General features: G+C 35.3%; 1 protein-coding gene across 1 annotated transcript in view; it reads right to left on the reverse strand.

The window, feature by feature from the left end:
* LOC103586889 (src kinase-associated phosphoprotein 2) overlaps positions 1 to 20435 on the reverse strand; it is a 72107-nt gene that overhangs the window by 42097 nt on the left and 9575 nt on the right. Inside the window, exons 2-4 of the mRNA XM_008568236.1 lie at positions 18592 to 18716; positions 17656 to 17719; positions 17163 to 17300 (exon numbers count right to left, since the gene is read on the reverse strand). Coding sequence (XP_008566458.1) covers positions 17163 to 17300; positions 17656 to 17719; positions 18592 to 18669 — 280 coding nt within the window. The 5' untranslated portion in view covers positions 18670 to 18716. The remainder of the gene's footprint in view (positions 1 to 17162; positions 17301 to 17655; positions 17720 to 18591; positions 18717 to 20435) is intronic.

Consider the following 20435-nt stretch of genomic DNA (forward strand, 5'->3'; position numbering starts at 1 on the left):
TTGTTACTATTGAATATGAAATCAGCTGTCACAAATGTAGCCAACAGTGAAAGGGCCACCATACAAATAAAATTACTTTGTGTGATTTTTCCTATTTCCAGATGACAAGTTTCTTTGAGATGATATACTTTCTCTTAATAACAAACAACTTCTGTCACATTATGTTTATGTTATGTAAGTTCTGCAAATGAACAGCGCAAAAACTGGTTTGATTTTCTGGGGGAGAAAATGATTGATCGAATAGGGAATAAAATAAGTTATTTAAATCAGAAGGACTTTAGTTGATTGGAATGCCAACTCCATTTTTAAGATATATTCCAAAGTAACCACATTAACCTGATTTAACATGACTTCAAATGCAAATATGTATTATTGATAGCTTATAAAATCAAAGTGTACATTTAGATCTGTATGGACTTCTACCTTGACATAATTTTTGTATAATTCTTTATACATATAAATGTCATTTTTACTCTAAATAGTTTTAAGCAGCTATTTAGGATCATTTATGTCATAAATTCAGCAGCCATTTAAGATCTCTTCCTTCATAAATTCAACAAATATTTCTTCTTGTCAACGAGTAATTAATATTATGACTATAAAGCTCATCAGTACTCAGAAGACAGGATGTTAGACACCTAGCATAGAGCTTTGCCTATAGTATATACTCAGAATTTTGTTTATTTGATTTGAATTAAAGTTTATAAATCAAGTACTTCAGTCTCTATTGTAGTGTTTTTGTAATAATTGATTACTTATGGCTAGGAATTCAACATCTAGCAATATGGTCAACCATGCTGAAACAGACCTATCTTTCCTCACTTGCTCAAAGTGATATACTAACCATCTGCAGGATGGGGCTGAGACTGGAGTTTTAACACCTTCATGGATACAGGAGACAAGGCTCTGGGCCCATGAGAGGCAGAGAGCTGTAAGTGAGATCCCCCACAAGCCCAGGGAAGCCACAAGGAAGCTTTTTGTCTTCCCAGGGTTCTGGAAGCAGGGGAAAGGAAGGGTTTCCTGTGAGAAATCAAAACCCCAAGACTATACAATGTGAGATCCAAATTTATACTATTCTCAAGTATGCTGTTCTCAAGCCAAGAAATTTAACATAAAAATCGTGAAACCCCTGGGGCTCTGGCAGAAGCAAATGCAAAACCATTGTGTAGGAGGAGCACTTCCAGAACCCAGGGTACACAACACTCCCACAGGGGCAGGCAGAAAACCTGATAAACTCCCAATACATGGAGCTAGCCGAAGAGACATCCAAGAAACAGGCAATTTCTGTGTGGCCAGCTCTAATAGATGTCAACGTAGAATGCTACAGCAGCACAGAGGAACGCTAAGAAATTAAGGAAAAGTCCAAGGAAATGTGAATCTTTATTTTCATAGCATTGCTAAGCTACAGAGTCAAAACACATATTACATTAGTCTGGTTCCTCCGCTTTCACCCAGTGAGGGATTGATCCCACGTGAATATTTTCTGGGGCTTTGGACCATCTGGTTTTTAATGTCTCAAGCAATGGGGTTTCTTCCACCACTTCCTTTGGAAAGTCATTTTTTTTTGTTATTGTTGTTGGGGTAAAAAAAAAGGTTTAAAATATTGAGGGGACTTGGGGGTTATTTTTTTTAAGTCTTTTTCTTTCTTATTAACTCTTTCTTAAATTCTTTCATGAATATAAATTCTTCCTTTTCCTTATGACGCTGAATATGCTATAATCTGGCCTCTTCCAAATTTACCAATAGTTACCCCATCCAAACCTTTTTTGTAAGAGGTCTTTGTTTAATAAAATCCCTGACCTTAATCATTTTACTTTCATCTCCAGAATGCTCTATGGGTGGTGTTCAGAACCACATATTGCTCATTGGGAATGAGGAGCACTGAATGAACAGGCCCTTTCAGATATCTCACCTACTGCCACAAGACTTAGATCTTTGGTCATTACCAGTCTCTCTTCAGCCTCTGGTTACTTTTTCATAACAATTTCTTATTGAGTATCTGTTATATTTATTTCTATTTAACGAACTCTGAGTTATATTGGTCAACACTGTATCTCCAGTGTCTAGCACAGTGCCTGACATATAACAGCTGCCTAATAAATATATGCTGCATAAATAATTGAATTGCTTACATAAAAGTTGTGGTTTTTTTCTCATTTCATGTTTCATTTTCTTCAGCCTTCCTTTTTAGTTCGTTTATTACGATTTTAGATGATCTCTTCAGAATACTTTTAAATTAATGTTGAGCTCTCAGGAAATATTAAATGAACATCTAGGCTCAAAACACATATTTTAAAGTGTTTACACACGAATCCAGATATTTTGAGGTTACTGTCTCTTACGGTTATGCCTTAAGAAATACAAGTAGAGGGAGAGAGAATATTTTACTATGGGTATAGATGACCTTCACCTTGACCCACCTAATCAGACTAGGTTTCCAGGAAGAACTGACATGTAAAGTAATTTCTGAAAGAAAACATAGGCTGATCAGGTATATAAGAGGGTGTAAAAGGCAATGTGAAATTGGGAGCAGTGGGCTGAGAAAAGGAACTAGCTTAATTGAAAGAAAGGGTGTGGAAAGGAGAATGGAAACAAGGGGCTTGAAGTATGTCATAGCTGGTACTAAGAGTGAATCTTCACCAGTTTTCCTCTTTTCTGGGCCTCCCAATGACTCATCTTTGTCCACTGAATCAAGGCAGTGGCTTGAAAGATCATTTTTAAACATTTTCCTCAAGCATTTATCTAATCATTGATGCTTAACCTTGTTTCACCATCCTTTAAGCTGATTGTGCAGCTTTCCATATCCAAGTTTATTTTTAAGCACAAAGCTTGTCATTTGCTTACTAAGTAGTTACATTAGGTCCTCTGACATTTGTCCTTGAAGATGTCAGCTTTTAAAAATCACAGTTATGATCCTGTGTTCTTTAGATCTACTTTACCTGTGGTCTCTAATGAATGAGTAGAAAGCCAAGGAGAATGTCATTTCCTGGTAAATGTCTTACCTGGGATGACTAGCCTGCCATAGGGAACTGGTAACTCAAGTTGGTCCTGTTGCTCACAGTAGATAACCTATCTTTAATCGTACAAAAGACTGATGATACTAGAGCTTCTCATCACTCAATGTATTACATTTCATAAGTTTATTTGAGACCATGCCCACTGGAACAGTAATGTTAGATTTTAATGATGTGTAGGGGGATCCACCATACTTCAATATACCAGGTAGTATATTGTTCAATATAACAGATAGTATACTGTTTAATAATCATTCTTTTAGGATTATGCAGTAACTTATGTTATTAGGAAAAGGATCATTGTTGAGAGAGAAAGTTTCTCTTAATTTAACAAGGAGGCCCCTCTAAGTAAAGACTTTGTGCTATTCAGGTATGATTTATTGAATTCTTATGATGAAGGCACTTATCTAAATACTCTGGAGGATGCCAAGAAAATATAGTAAAGGCAAGTTATAATGATCCTTCCATTTGTTTGTTTGCTAAATAATTGCATGAAAAGTGAAATAATAAGATTTATAGAAAATTAGATATCAACATAAAAAATGTCACCAAGTTGTGTGTGATTGATTTTCAAATGAATAGCTCTAGAGAAGTCAAGAGAAACAGAGGTCATTTCAGGCTGGGATGGGCAGAAGAGGCTTTTCTGAGGAGATGGGATTTTACCTAGGCCTGGAAAGTGGGAAGGATACAGTTAAAAACTGAACAGAGGGGAGCATTCCACACAGATGGGAGTGGATGAATAAAAATGTGAGGTTGAAGAAGTATGTGGTCTGTGGGAAAATGAAGTCAGTCATTTTGCTGAAATTGGAGCGGTATTGTATTACTGTAGGAATTAGGCTAGAATGTGAGATTTCTTTCAGTCAGACTACAGAAGACCTTTTGAATGCCAACATAAGGAGTAAGCACTTTATCTTATGGGCAGTGGAGAGCCATTCAACATTTTGGAGCAGCAGAAAGATGACTTCAGAAACTTCTGAATTATACTGTTTTGTTTTTTAAAATATTTTCTCCATTAAATGAAAAATTATTAACTGGCTTATAAAGGAGATTTTGAATTCCTTTATACATGTTGTCTTCTGGCATCAGATAATGTAAATGTTCTGGATACAAGTATTAATGCCCAGAATGCTAGAGGATATGATATCATAAATACTATACTTATTATTATACCATGAAATTATACTGTGCTTAGTATTTGTAGTAGATTGAATAATGTCCACCCAAAACTCCCTGAAGCTTGAATTGTGTCCCCCAAGTTTTATGTATTAAAAACTTAGCCCCTGTGATTGTAGAGAGGGGGAAATCCTATTACAGTAATTGAAAGGCGGGGCCTTTAAGAGGTGATTAGATTGTAGGATCATGCCTAACCACCATTAAAAATGGTGGTTATGGTCATGGTTCTGAGGGCTTTAAAAGGACAGTGCATGAGGAACTGTCCCTCTCTGCTTCTACCATCTTGCAATGTGTGTCTCCTGGGTCACTGTTGCCACCAGCAGGTGGACTTTGGACTTCCCAGCCTCCGAAACTGTAAGCAATAAATTTTGTTTTCTTTATAAATCATCCAGTTTTGAGTATTTTGTTATAAGCAACAGAAATGGACTAATACAGTATTATCCCATCTTATACTTACAAAAATTCTATACTATGTCCAATGAATATAGAAAATTGCAAGGGCATTTTAATTGTTTCTAATGGAATAATGGGTTTATAGAAAATATTATATTTATACCAACACTATATAATGATATAATAAATATACAAAATTAACAAAAAGTATTTTCATTGTTTCTGATGCGGTGACTATAAAGATTCCACACAGGTATGGATAGAGAAAACATGGCCAAGGTATATAGTAATATTATTAGACCCTGGAATTAGTAAGAGTATGATATAAATTTTTTAATTCTGTTTTTCCTGTTAGATTTCCTGTTCTCTGATTAAATTATAGCGCATTTGTGGACAGGGGCTATTTATTCACCCTGTATCTTGTAGATAGTGAGATGTATTAGAAAACATGGTAGAGTTGGTCATGGACTGTGTGGATGGAAAAATGAAATTCTGAATCAACCAAAGGTTTATCCATATACTATTTGACTGGATATTTGTCCCTGAATTCATTCATTAACTCAACACATTGATTTAGTATAAGGAACCTAGTGCTACATAGCTGATGAAGCACAGGCAGGACTAAGAATTAGTGAAGAGCTTAGTTTGTCTGGAGCATAAGGGGTCTGAGAGGCAGGAAAGGGATTGGAAAGGTAGATTTGAGTTGGATCATGGAAAGGGCTCAGGGCCTAGCTAGTGAGTTTGGACTTGGTTCACTAGGCATTGGGGACCCACACAAAGGTTAATGAGCAAGAGATTAATTTGACCATGTTATATTTTAGGAAGATCAATCTGCTGACAGTGTGTAGAATGGATTATCAGGTTGGTTGGAGAGAGAGATAGACAGACAGGAAATAGGGCGAGCACTTAGGAGCCCTTGTAATGATCCAGATCAGAAATCATTAAAGCCTGAGTGAATGGAGAGCCAGGAATGGATGATGTTTTAGAGGAAGAATCAGTAGTAATTGGAAACTAATCTGACTAGGGGAGGCAGGGAGATCAAGGAAGGAGTCAAGGACGAGTTTGAGTTTCTAAAATTTTTTTAGACTTGAGTGACTATTGATACTCAATATAGAAAGATAGAAGATAAGAGAAAGATAAAGAAAGGAGGAAGAGCAGTATTAATAAGGAAGATGGTGAATTTGATCTTAAATGTTTGAGTCTGACATGATGGCCAGTCATCTGAAATGAGGCCAGATGCGAAGGTAAGATCTGGTTGGTAAGTTATCCTTTCTGGTGACTTTTTTACATGTGTACCAGTAAATATTTACTTGATAGTCTTTACAAGGTAATTTTTACGATATTTCTGTTGAGAGGCAGTCTAGTTATTGGCTAAGAGCTTGACCTTCAAAGTCAAAATGTCTAGGTTCAAATCCCAACTCTCCCACTTCTTAGCTTGTGACTCTACACAAGTTACTGAAACTTTCTGTGCCTTAGTTTCCTTACCTGTAAAATAGAGACAGTAATAGTACCTGTGCCATAAAGTATTTGTGTTTATTAAATGAGATAATACTTAGTAAAGTACTTGGCACATACTAAGTGTTAGCCATTATCATTATAGTTATCATCATATAATCTTTTACATTCTTTTGATGAGCTAGCTAGCAAAAGATGTTTTACTTTGCTCTAACCATATGCATCTATGTGTAGTGATAATGAAGGTGTAAAGTTGCCTGGGAGAGAGTGTAAGGAGAGAAAGAGCTTTCCAAATCCAAATTTTTCATCACATTAAATAGCATTTGATGTCTATGGGCAATCTTATATAATTATATATGTCAGTTTCACTATAGTAATTCACCACACATTTTTCAAGTGTCATTTATGCACACAGGTTGTGATTCTGTCCTACAAAGGCCCTCCATAACCTGGCTCTTGGCTGTCTCTCCAATCTCATTCTAATCTCTCTCTGCCTGACTACGTGTGGCCCTCCTTTCTGGTTCTTGAACACTCCAGCATGCTCTGGTTTCAGAACCTTTGCACTTGGTGTCCTCTGTGCCTGGAAGGTGCTTCATTTGTTTTTTTGCATTTATGAGGGTACTTCAGAAAGTTCATGGAAAGATTCATATTATCTGTTATTCTATTTTTCCATGAACTTTTTGAAGTACTTTTATACCAGTTTTATCCAAGAGATTTCAGTTTAAATGTCACCTCTTCCTTGACCATAGAACATAAAGTAGTTACTCCTTCTCACATCATCGTCTTATCTTTCTTCATAACACTTACTACAGTCTGTAATTAACTTAATAGGGACCAGGTCGGCCTTTCTCATGCCTGAACTCCAACTCCTAGAACAGAATTTGGCATGTAATGGGCTTTCAATAAATATTTGCTGAATTAAGTGCATTATAATAAAAATGTATGATGAGAAGGTAAGACAAGGTAGAAACAAAAAGCTTCATTATTAAAGAAATAAAGGATAAACTGGAAAACAAATAATTTGAAATAATAAGCATCAGGAAATGAGGAAATCTGAAATAGTGCTGAGATGCTTATTTATTAATATCATATGTACCGAGAAAAAATGGGGAAGGCCAAAGACAGAGACAGTTTGAAGACAAAAGGGGTGGCCAGTAAAATCAAACTTCCAGTAATGAATCTGAGCACTGAGACTGATGTCTGGGAGAGTACTGGTACTTTGAAGAAGCTGTTTCAGTTAAGGGGTACGAATAGAAAACCAAACTCCACGGGTGAAGGAGTGAGCAGGTGAAGAGACAACAAAGACAAGACAGGTACCAAAGAGAGCTCTCCTAAGAATTTTCATGCTAAAGAGAAGCAGAGTTAATTTGTACACTTCCTTAAACTAGGATCAGGAATGTGGAAAGAGGCCCAAACAAGGAGAGGGGAGATTTGAGATCTGGTTCCAAAAAGAGCTCAAAAATGCCACTCAGCCTATGCAACTAAATTTCCTTGTCCTTCTTTGAGAAAAATTTTCTGCCCCATCTCAACTTCTGCATTAAGGAACAAAGGGACTAATGGATAAGTAGCTATAAGAAGTTGTTATTTCTTTGTAAGAATTCTAATGAAGTTCTAATAAGGAGGAAGAAATCTATAAAAGAATGTTTTATTTGAAACTAAATTAAGGTAAAATTTCACTTAAGCTTAATTTAGATTGGATTTTTTTCCCCACATTGTTGAAAGCTTTGCACTACACAACTGCAGCACTTGCTAAAGCCAGATACGAAGAGTGCTTAAATTTATCACTGACATTTTGTTGAACTTGTCCATTCTTATTAATCATTGCTTTAAAGTAAGCAGCTGAGTACTCTTAGGAAGTTGATATTCCCAGCTGACCTATCTGCAAAAATAATGAAGCTTGATACTCTCCTGCTGCACTCTGTCTATAGAGGTATGTGTTTATGTAGCTATATGTACATTTGTGTGTATTTTTTTTCCTCTGGGACCTAAAAAAGCAAATAAATTTTTGTAATGCTACTACAAACTTTATCATATTCTCTCTTCTGAAAGCATGAAGGAAATAAAAACAAAAGCAGGCTGTGACCTGTTTATATTTTACATGGGAGGCAAATCAAATCTGCAGAATGAAGACTCTAGTTAAAAAGTCTGGTATGAAGGTGGTTGGAAGCTACGCCTCTAAACTAATTGTTGAGATTTCTTGGTGGTAAATGATAAAGTACTCAGTTAGGTACAGATACAAAACCTACAGTCTGAATATTTGACTTTCTGGCACAGTTTTAGGATTCTTCATTTAAGGTTCACAGAAAAATCTTAATAGCCCAGCCCCATTAGTGTAATTTTTCTTCTTGCTTTATAAATGTCAGCATTTTAGTTTCATTAGAGTGGTTGACACTTGCTTACCTTCTGGTTCAGAATTTTTAATATGTATTCTATTGGTTCCCTAAGCAATGTAAACATAAATATGTGTCTGAAAATTTAAAGTCCCGTGGGTAGGTAGCCCAAATCATAAATAATTTCTAGTGGTTCTATTTGGTACTTCTTTAAAAAAAAAATCTGATCTTTTTTCGTAGGGTCCTTGTCTCCTGTTAAAGTTTCTATTCCTTCTTTTGTCTCTTCAATTATTATTATTATTATTTTTTTTCCTTTTTGTCTTTTTTCGTGTCCGGCAACGGATTGCAACCCTCAGTGTTGCGCCCGTACCGGACCAGGACCGGCAACGGGATCGCAACCCTCCGTGTCGCACCCGCACCTCGCTCAGCCAGTGAGCGGGAACCGGTCTGTATGTGGGATCCGAACCCTCGGCGGGAGCGCCACCGCGCTCCCAAGCGGCGCACTGCTACAGTGCGCCACCGGGCCGGCCCCATCTCTTCAATTATTTTAAATGCACTTATTTTACAGTTTTTTTTCAGGTTGTTCGCTCATCTCCAGTTCTTTGGGGATTAATTCTTCTATCTGTCTTATTCATCATCATATTCTTCTAAATATGGTTTAAAGCAATGCCACAAGGTTTTATCTGTACTATTTTCATTATCTTTCAGAACTACATATTTTGTCATTTTCATTGAGATTTCCTCTTATAACCCAGTAGCTATTTAGGAGTTTATTTTTCAGCCTTCAAACACAGGAGTTTGAGTATTTGTAACTATCTTTTTAATGTTGGCTCCCAACTAAATTTTATCATAAAGAACATAGTCTGTTTGATACAGATTCACTGGAATTTGTTGAGATTTCAATTGTGAACTTACATGTAGTAAATTTCCATGATTAGTCAATGTGTACTGAAAGGATTTTTATTTTCTACTATTTGTAATGCTAGTCTATATCTTTTTAGATATATGAGATCAAGTTTGTTAATTATGTGGTTCAAATCTTCCATATCCTTACTAGTTCTTTGCCTCCTTGGTCTGCCAGTTTCTAAAAGTGGTGTGTTAAAATCTCCCACTGTGATGAAAGATTTGTCAAATTTGTCTATAAGTTTTTGCGTTATAGATTTCAAGTTACATAGTTAGATGCATTTAAGCTTTATATTCTTTTATTATTGTTGTGTAAGGTCATTCTGCAGTCCTATCACTGTTTTATGCCTTATATTCTATATTGTCTGATGTTAACCATGCTATAGTAGCTTTTTTAAAATAGGGCTGCCTGCAATATTTATTTCAACTTCCTTACTTTGTTTGATTTTGTTTCAGGTGTATCTCCTCTATGAAGAATACTGCACATTAAAAAAAAATCCAACATAATAATTTCTTTTAATAGATTGATTTAATCATTACATTTATTACAATTACCTTTATATTAGGGTTTATTTTACCATATTTTCTCTTTGCTCCTTTTTCTTGTTTCCTGTCTTCTTTTGGGTTCAAATTTTTTTATGTGGTCACCTTTTATTTCCCCTCTGCTACTTTGGAAAACTCAAGATTGCATTTCTATTTATTTAGTTCTTACTCTGAAATTTTAACATGCATTTCTAACCAAAGACTAAAGTTACTCTGTATTTCTCTTTTCCCTCCTCCTTAACAGGACACCACTTAGCGAGCTTTTACTACTTCACATCTCCATCTTGCCCCAGCTAACTTAAATTATTGGCTAAATTTAGTTTTACTTCTTTTTTCTTTTTTTTTCAAAAGATGACTGGTTAGGGGATCTCAACCCTTGGCTTGGTGTTGTCCACACCACGCTCAGCCAGTGAGCTAACCGGTCATCCCTATATGGGATCCGAACCCATGGCCTTGGTGTTATCAGCACTGCACGCTCCGGAGTGAGCCACGGGCCAGCCCTAGTTTTACCTCTTTTTTAAATAAAAAAAAAGCATTTAAAAAATCAATATTCAAAGTTATTGACACATTTTACCTATTTCTATGTTGACTGTTTTTTATATTCTCTACCTTTCCTACTGTATTCCCTCTTCTTCTGGCTAAAGCACACAGTAAGGGGCAGAGCTGAGATTTAAAATAACAGATGTTTCCCTCTGAAGTCCCTGCTCTCAATCACAACAATCTACTAGTGACAGATACAGAGGAAGGTATTCTGGATGTATGGAGTAGGGTGTGGGGCCAGGAGGTAAGAGGCAAATGCAGAGGAAGAAGGAAAGTGGAGGACGATTTGAAAGAAGGCTTCAAGATAGAAAGGCATAAGGCTAGTTTTGACATTATCTGCTGGAAGACAGGATCCTGATGTCAGAAAAGCAAAAACAGCAAATTCATGAGATATGAATATAGCACGTATACATAAGGCATAAATTAACATGGGGAATTAAAGGTATAGTAGTAAGTCAAGGCTTGGGACAGGAAGGGCAGAGTAACTGCACCCCTTTGAGGCCTGTGGAAGGATGGCCAAGGGAGTCCCAACACCTGGGACAGTGCCTGGCTCATAATATGGACTTGAAAATATTTGTGAAATTTAGGAAATGAAACCAAGAAAGAAAAAAAAGTTGGAAATGGAAAGAGGGGAAGGGAGTGAGGAAAATAAAAGAATGAGAAAAGGAGGAAGGTAATAAGAAAATAGAAAATAAAAGGAAGGAAATAAAAGAGCAGAAAAAAGTAAATAAAAAGAAGAATTCCATTTTTGTTTTAACTTTCATATTAACTTATATATTTGTAAATAAAAAAGACAAAAAAATTTATATCACACTGTTAACAATGTTTACTTAGGGGTAGGAGATGAGTGACTTCTATTTTTTTATGCACATCAACAATATGTGTTTTTTTCCAGTAAGCACGTACTGTTTGTAAATAAAAATTTAAAAATTAAAACTTAGCATTAACAAAAGGGAAACAAACAAAGATTAATAAACAACTTGATGTGGCTTGTTGTGAAGTAATTCAAGTGAGCTCTTCTTCACTGATCCTCTTAGAAGGCTGCCTCTGTTACATCCTGTCTACCTCCAGGGGCAGAGACCACCCCAAACCTATTAGTGTCTTCAAAGTCCAGGTCCGAAAAGAGAGAGAAGACCCATAAGACAGTTTTCACCCCCCCCCCCACAGACATCTGTCAAATGCCAGGTGGCCCTGGAATTGCTCAGCCCTGCATTCTCCCAGGATGCCCTGCCCCACTTAGAGAAGGTCCAACCCCTTGTCCATAGGTCTCTCCCTTCAGCCTCAAAAGAACAACCCCATCAGAACAGGATAAACCAACTATCCATACATCTACAACATCAAAAAACAAAAACAAAACTCTCTTCCTTCACAGATAGTAGCTCATGAAAATAGAGAAAAAAAAAAAAACTGGGGGGGGGGGGAGAAGATATAACAACTACAGTTACTTGAAGTTGATACGACAAGCAAACAGAAAGGACACTGTTGGGTGGGAGGGAGGAAAGGGAGGAGGGAGGGAGGTTTTGGTAAGGGGCAACAATAATCAACCACAATGTATATCGACAAAATAAAATTAAAAAGAAAACAGAGAAAATGCTTCCCTCCTTTTTTGTCTCTGTGGTTTGCTCATTTCCCTAAGACAAACTGAACTGCAATACTGTCCCTTGAATGGAAGCAGAGACAAAATCCAGCTGATTTCTTATGACCTAGGAACATTCTATATAATCCTAGTTTTATGTATGTAAGAAAACGTACATTGTGTCCATAAAAATAAAGAAGCTTTTATATAAAGCTTGGGTTATGGATCTTTATAACTCAAGAGATATGGATTAAAAAAACAGTGATAAACCAAAAGTTGTCTCTTATATCCCTGTGGCCAGAGTTCCTCAATCTAAGCACTACTGACATTTTGGGGCACATAATTCTTTGTTGTGGGTGCTGTCCTGTGCACTGTAGGATGTTTAGCAGCATTCCCTGGCCTCTACCCACTAGATGTCTACAGCACACATACACATACACACAGATACACCCAGCTATGACACCCAAAAGTGTCTTTAAGCATTGCCAAATGTACGCTGTGACCCAAATTTTCCCCTGGTTGAGAATCACTGATGTAGCTGCAACTTGCAAAAATGGGTCATTTTATTTCTCTTCCAATAGAAACATGTTTTTTTTTTTTTAAAGATGACGGTAAGGGGATCTTAACCCTTGACTTGGTGTTGTCAGCACCACGCTCAGTCAGTGAGCTAACCGGCCATCTCTATATGGGATACGAACCCGTGGCCTTGGTGTTATCAGCACCGCACTCTCCCGAGTGAGCCACGGGCTGGGCCCCGAAATACGTATTTTGAATGCATACAGGTTTTTTGGGTTTTAATATGTGTTAAACTGTCTCTGTAATGAAAAGAATTTGCAATGCCAATGGCAAAGCAGAGAAAAGCTACACGACAGGCAGAATTGTATCCCAAAGCTTCAGACCATATTATGAAATAGGCTACATAAACAACACTAAAAACTCATTTATATTAGCAAGATAAAAACATAAACATTTAGATGTGTGCCACCATGACATTTATGAATGTTTTCCTTATTTTTCAAAAAACTTCAAATGACCCTTTCATCAGAGTTTGGAGGAAAACTGTCCAAAAATTTGACTATAATCTAGTTATCTACTTGGGGAAATAATATTTATCATAACACATATTAGGACACAATATCACCACACTTATAATTCAGTACCACAGATTAAAAAAAGAAAAATACTAGCAGGCTGCTTTGACTAACAGTATTAAAATGCTAAATATATGTAATTCTGTGAAAGTTAACTGACATCTTTTCATTACATTCCAAAGAAGAAATGAAAAAAATTATTTGGTGAAGTCAGCACCTACCATTGCTTATAACAATGTTAATCCCAGAGACTGAAGGGTCCCCTGTAACCTTGAACTTAACTTGGTAACATGAATAATAATTATTCAGGAGGAAAATAAAGCTAAAATGTATTTTGGGGGTTTGTAACCATTTATTGATTAAATTAGCATTTGTGCCCACTTACTGGAAACTACTTCAAATTTAAGTACCCAAACACTGTTCTTTTTTTATATATACATAATAGTTTCATTGGAAAAAATTTATAGCTACATGTTACTTTATATTCCATTTTAGATGCAGATAGTTGGACTGAATAAATCTAAAATGTAATTGAATGACCAAAGGATAAAAACATCCTTTTCTGGCTCAGAATAGTTCAACCTGTGATTGCAATTTAAAAAAAAAAAAAATGAATTCACATTTAAAAAAATAGGTTAATGGAACAGAAATTTGTCTTCCTGTTTTATGTTGCCCTTTCTCCTCCAGTCCACTTGCTAGAAGATATTTCAAGTGCAATTTCCTTGAAAGCTACAGATTTTATAGGTTAATGGGCGGTTACCATTATAGTTACTGGGCTGATTCTATTCAGTCTACATCTAGAAAAATCTTTCTGTTGTTGTTTCTGCACGATTTCCTGCCATTAAAAAAAAAAAGTGCAATAGTAAGTAAAAAAGAAAACAGTAAGCTATAGCAATCTCCCAAGTACTGTTTTCCCCTTTCGAGATTCAAAATCAGACAAAAAGTCTCCTCTGTATTTCTAATGAAAAACTGAGCAATAAATTCTGAAATTTATGTTAAGCAAAATGAACTCATTGCTGTGTTATGAAAGTTTAACACACTTTGATCAATACATTAGCTGTGCAAACACAAATATGCTATAGTAATATCACAGTGTAAGCAAACCTGACTGGCCTATGCTAATAATAAGTAGTAAGACATAAAAGATATGAAAGCAGTAGGGTATCTGAAGAAAAGCCAAATACTTCCAATATTCCCCAGAAATGTCATTCTCTCAACTCTTGTGTACATATATGTATAAATCCTATAAACACGAAGAAATTTTACAAATTTATTCTTATTCTTTTATGAAGTTAGTTAAAAATTAATGAACAAGAAATTAAAGAGAAGGTGCTATAAAAAAGCTAGAATATTCTGACTGAAAAACAATTACAATGAAACTATTTACACTCCCATAAAATTATAAACATTTTCCATCGGATGTTTTATAATACAATTTTTTTTAACAATGCTCTCTTCTTACTCTTGAGACAAACACTGAAGGTTTGCTTCACATATTAAAAAAAACAATAGAGTAAGAGCTTTGCTTTCTCAGAAAAAAAAGCTTTGTAACTCCAAGTAGCATGTTGAATGCTTAGATTTTTCTTCAAATACATTTGTATGCCTTTCCTTTCAACTAAGAGGATTAGTTTTCAACAGTATGTAATTGACAGAAAATTGTGTTGAAATGATATTATTATTTAATTCTGGGAACTTAACCAGTCAGAGAGCAGAGATACAAAGTTCTTCATACAGAACTGAAAAAACACTACCAGCAGTTTGTAAATGTGCTCAATGCTTTTCCACTCTTCTCACCCCCCACCTCAGTTATATTCAAATTTCACAAAAGTGAAAGCAATAACTGAGTTCTTGTCCTAAAAGAGAGATAATGTTTTAAATTTAAAAAGTTACCTTTCTAGTTTTAGATATTTAATCAAACAAAACTTCTAACTCTTTAGGGACTTCACTAAGAAAAAATCCCCTCCGTAGCTTCTGGCTCAAACTTGACAAACTTGCTGAACTGTGCAGATGTTGAAGCAGCCCTCGGTTACACTGGGGAAGAAAGAACTAGACATTCCACGGCTGCCTACAACAGCTTCCTTCCCAGGGGCACAGTTGCAGGCTCTATCAAGCTCAATCACTTTGTACAGCAACTGGGGATCCAAGGCAGAGGCAAAGAAATCCCAGAGCAGCTTAAATTTCTCCTAGTACCCCAGCAAGAAGGAACACTACTTAAAGAGTAACCAGTTATTTTCAACAATTACGTGACCCCACGCCAAAAAAAAAAAAAAAAAAAAGATGAAGAAGAACATCTGTAGTGAGAGAAAATAAAAGATGTTTCATGTTTTAAAAATTTGAAGCAGGAGATCTTCCTTGGGCCTTTGTTATGAAAATAACTATAAATAATTGATCTTTATTCCTGATCGGTTTTTTTCTTTGGGGGGGATGGGGAGAGAATAGTCAAGTTGAAGAAACAGAACTTAACAGTAAACTCAACAACTGTAATGTAATACACTCATTGCTGGATTTTTAAGGGATGAAATGTATATCACAGTTGTATGTTTAAAGGTGCTACCCACTTCCATTTTACATCAGTATACATTCTCACACGTTTTTCCAAACATTTTAGAGACTAAAATAATAGTATTAATGATATTATATGATTAAAGCAGCCAGAGAATATTCTTTCCCTACTTGAGGATAACTGATGCTATGGCAGATGCTATTTCCTTAGGATAAACCAGAAATGAAAGGGCTCTAAATATATATAGCTCCACTAAATAAAGCAAGTATACAGATCACTATTCCCCACAAAATTATGCTTTTATACTAATCATCTTCTTCTAGGGTAGTAAAAGACAATACATAGATGCATATGTAGTTTTTATAGTATTTTGAATTTATGTGAGTAATATTATTACAATTATTAATTATCACTCGGTCAGAAAACCATTATTGTAAGTTCACATAAGCACTTGCAAGAATTCAGCAAATAATGAAAACAATAATAATGATGATTTTAATTTATTGTGGACTTGCTATGATTCAAGCCCTGTGCTAAAGAGCTTTTGATATATTACCTCATTTACCTCACCCAATGATATTATCCCATTTTACAGATGGAGAAATTAACTTATAGGGTCACTGAGCTAGTAAATAGTACAGCCAAAATTTAAATTTTTTGACTCTAAAGTCCATGCTCTAGTTATTATGCTTAACTGACTGTGTTGAAAATGACATTTGTATGTCAATCTGGAACACTTTAAGTATTTTAAAAATCAATTTTAAATGTTTATATTATGTCATTAAATGGTGCTATATAGGGAAAAAAGCCTCACTTCATGAGACGTTAGTTAAATCTCATTTATATTTCTTATAATCCCTTTTTCTTCTATAACTACTGATTTTTTAATAGCCAGAAAAAGGTTCATTTCAATCTAAAGTGTTAATAATGCAATAATTCCCTGAATGTTTTCATATTCTAAGTATCCTAAATTTCAGATGCCTATCTTTCTGTTTTAGATTGATCCTCAAAACTACAAGTCAAGTGGCTAGTAGATAATTAATTTTATGTTACTTAATAGATACTGAGGCATGTAAACACTAAACCAGGCCTGAAAATTTAGAATAAGAAAACTTTTCAATTTCATATTGGTGTTAAAATACTGATAAGAAAACTTCATGCCTCAAAAGGCGTTGTAGTTCAACAACATTCCTCCAAGACAACACACTACACTACAGCAAGGAGTACATGAGGCAGAAGCTGATGACATATGTGGTGTGCACAGAACTTCTGGTTAATGGAAGTTCTAAGATGTATAAATAAAAAATGATGTGTGAGTTGGTAGAAAAAACTGTAAGGCAAATCAATTTTTTAATTAAAAAATTATGTAGCATAAACAATGCTAATGAGCCAAAAGTCCCAAGAGATTAGGATTGTATCTGCTTCATTTTAATGTTCCATTGACTTTTCATAAGTGCACATTCACTCACTTGAAATATCTCATGCAGAACACTTTTATAAAAGAGTTTTTCAGATTTTCCTTGTCTTTGTTCTTAATAGCTCACCATCTTCTACTCAAGTTGTCAACTTGATGACAAATGACATACACACAAACACACAAAGAGCCCTTACACCTTTAAATGAATCACCAGAAAATAATACCTGGAAGTTCTTCATAAATTTCTTCATCTATTGGTTGACCGCATGTTGGTGAACTGCTGATTGGTAGAGGATTATCAACATCATCATATAATTCTCCTCTTTCATCATCATCCTCAGGAATAATATCTGATTCCATATCTACAAAACACATTTCATGAAGTACATTTTGAAAGAACATAAAAGAGATTTTTAAAATTCTATTTCCTAAATAAATGCAGCCCTACAAAGTAACAATATTTTATGCACTATATCCTTAATTTAAAACACTTTTAAAAATAGATTGTTTTGTAAATATGTGAATTTTAAAGTTGCCAACTAGTACTTATACAAAAGATGCTTTTATAAATTTGAAGTGAATGATCTGTATTAATACTTGTCACATTCCCTTGGTCATTCTCACAGAAGTCAATAAGCTTCTGTATACAAAAACCCAAATCACTCTGATATTTAGTATTTAAAGACTGTGATAACTTGTTCAATTGATTGCCCTTACCTTGTAATACAAATTTCAGCTGCTGTACCCATTCCTCAGCATCTTTGGGAGAAGCTGCTGTAAACTAATAAAAACAAATAATAAGAACAAAAATCACTACAGTAGAAATGAAATGTATGTTGCATGCATATCATTTCTTTAAGACCATTAGTAATTCTTTTCATGTCTAGTGGTACTTTTCTTGCAAGGATGCTTCTTATAATGTACAGTTAATTTTGACAAATTTATGTAATTGAAGCAGAGGATGATGAATTTGAAACTCTGATCAGCAGCTGGCAGCTGTGCAGGAAAAAAAGCTGCTTCTCTTCATCAATGTCAAAGACAGAACTGATGAACAAAATTTGCCCTTGACAATTAGAAGACATCCATGAATTTCTTTAGACTGCTGGGTGTAGTTTTCTTAAAAATGTTCTTGTCAGATTCCAACACACTACCTGACAACTTAATTAACTGGCTTTCAACTACAATCTCAGATATTTAAAACTTATTAAACATACATTCCATATTGATGCCTAGCTGATAGCATGAAGTACAGAGCTGATATGTGCCTTTTCCTTCATTTTCTCCCACACCCCTAAGCAATACGATATGCATTAGCATACTGGCATTTTTCTTTTGATAACTTTATTCTTTCTGCTATGTATTTCTTTTAGAAAATCATATAGTTCTATTAAAATAGATATAAAATGCAACATGTAAAGTAATTGATGAATTACATATCCACTTGATCTTTTTCAAGAAGATATCACTTGAACTAATCTGAAATTTTAAAAAAATGTTATTTCTTCCTATATGAATGTTCAATGTACAAAAACCAGTATTTTTTTTATTGTTATTAACATGTCAGGGAGAGTTGATTTAACAAAATGTTAATATCTCTAAGATGAAATCAGAACATTTTATCGACTTTTTTCAAGGCAACATAAAAACTCCAACCTGATAGATACGTTTATCAGGAGCAGAGATTTCAAAACAGCAATCTCTCTTTCCATCCTTCCTAAGGGTGTTATTCATTCTGACATTGTAGCCATCTATTGCAAATTCACCTTTCTGTTGTTTATCTGTTGAAGATAAAACCAGAAGTAGAATTTCATTTACTACAGTGAATATTAATGCTTAGTCAATTATCTTTTATTTAGACTTTCTTTGTCAATTCTTGGAAACAGTATTTTTTGGTCATGTTGCTTTAGTAATATAATGCTTAAATAACCTTTCTAGATACTGTTTTTAATTCTAAAATATGGAAGTATTTGGGATGACTGGGCCTAAAAAGGATATCTAAGGAAACCAGAAGGAGAGGTCTATAGATAGTGGTCTTGTTCAGAAGGAAGTGTGGAAATATGACACTTTTATGTAAGAAAAATCCAAGAACTAGAACTCAGAATGTGCTAGACAAACCCACTACAAACCCATAGCTCTTTCAGATTTAGGAAGCCAGTGGGAAAGCCTGTCTAGTTGAAAACTTGCTGGGCTTTTTTTTACCATTATCTCCTTTCACCAACTGCTCCCTACCCACCACCAAAAAAACCCACACAAAACAACAACAACAAACAACCACCCAAAAAAACCTCTAAAACAAAACGGTTTTTTTTGGAAAAATCTCCTAACTCGGTACAAATCTAACTCTAAATTTAAAAAGCAAAGCAAAACAAAACACTTTTTACAAAAAAGATTTGAAGGGAAAACAAACTATTTGGATGGTGAAGAGTGGTAAAGCACGTGTAGAAGTATTAGTTATCAGGAAAAAGGAGGTTTTGTAACAAGTGAGTGAACGGTTGAACTAATAAAGCAAATTTAAATCCCATATGATGAGGATGACTTGAGCTTTGGTCAGATATTATTTTAAAGATAAATAAAATAAAAACACAACAAAGGATTTAATACTCTGAAACTGAAAATAAAATTAGTCAGCTTTTCTATTTCACCCAGTTATACCATTTTGATAGAAAAGCTGCACAGGTATAGGTTTATTTCCCTGATTAACACACAATATTAAAACTGTCTCTTTTACTGAGCTCAGGGGAAATCTAGAAATGCTTCCATATTCTCCATATTGCAAGGTGAAGGGCTCGCTCAGCTCAGTGCACCAATAAAATATATATCTCTTTTCTTTAAATACACTAACTTAACACCTGAAGTAAAAGATTTTTAAAAGGTCATGAAGATCACATCTTGTTCAAAATATCAAGTGAGAAAAAAATCTGAGTTAAAAATTCCTGACTTAGGGCCGGCCCGGTGGCGCACTGGATAGTGCGCCGCTTCGGAAGCGCGGCGGCGCTCCCGCCCGAGGGTTCGGATCCCACATACAGACTGGTTCCCGCTCACTGGCTGAGCGAGGCGCGGGAGCAACACCAAGGGTTGCGATCCCGTTGCCGGTCCCCGGTCCGGTGTGGGGGCAACACTGTGGGTTGCGATCCGTTGCCGGACACGGAAAAAAGACAAAAAGACAAAAAAACAACACCAAGGGTTGCGATCCCGTTGCCGGTCCCCGGTCCGGTACGGGGGCAACACTGAGGGTTGCGATCCATTGCCGGACACGGAAAAAGACAAAAAAAAAAAGAAAAACTAAATTCTCAAAGACTAAATCGTTCACTCATTCATTCAACAAATTTATATTGAGCACTTTAAATAAGCCAGGCAGCATTATAGGTATACCAAGACAAAAGACACCTTATCTGACCTTTTCCACCTTCCCAATGAAATGCACATACACACACGATACAAATTTATGTGCTCTAAAAATATTAGTGAATGATCCACTAGATTGCAAAAGTAATTTA

This window comes from Galeopterus variegatus, unplaced genomic scaffold, assembly GCF_000696425.1.
Source record: "Galeopterus variegatus unplaced genomic scaffold, G_variegatus-3.0.2 Scaffold390, whole genome shotgun sequence".
Classification (NCBI taxonomy): Eukaryota; Metazoa; Chordata; class Mammalia; order Dermoptera; family Cynocephalidae; genus Galeopterus; species Galeopterus variegatus.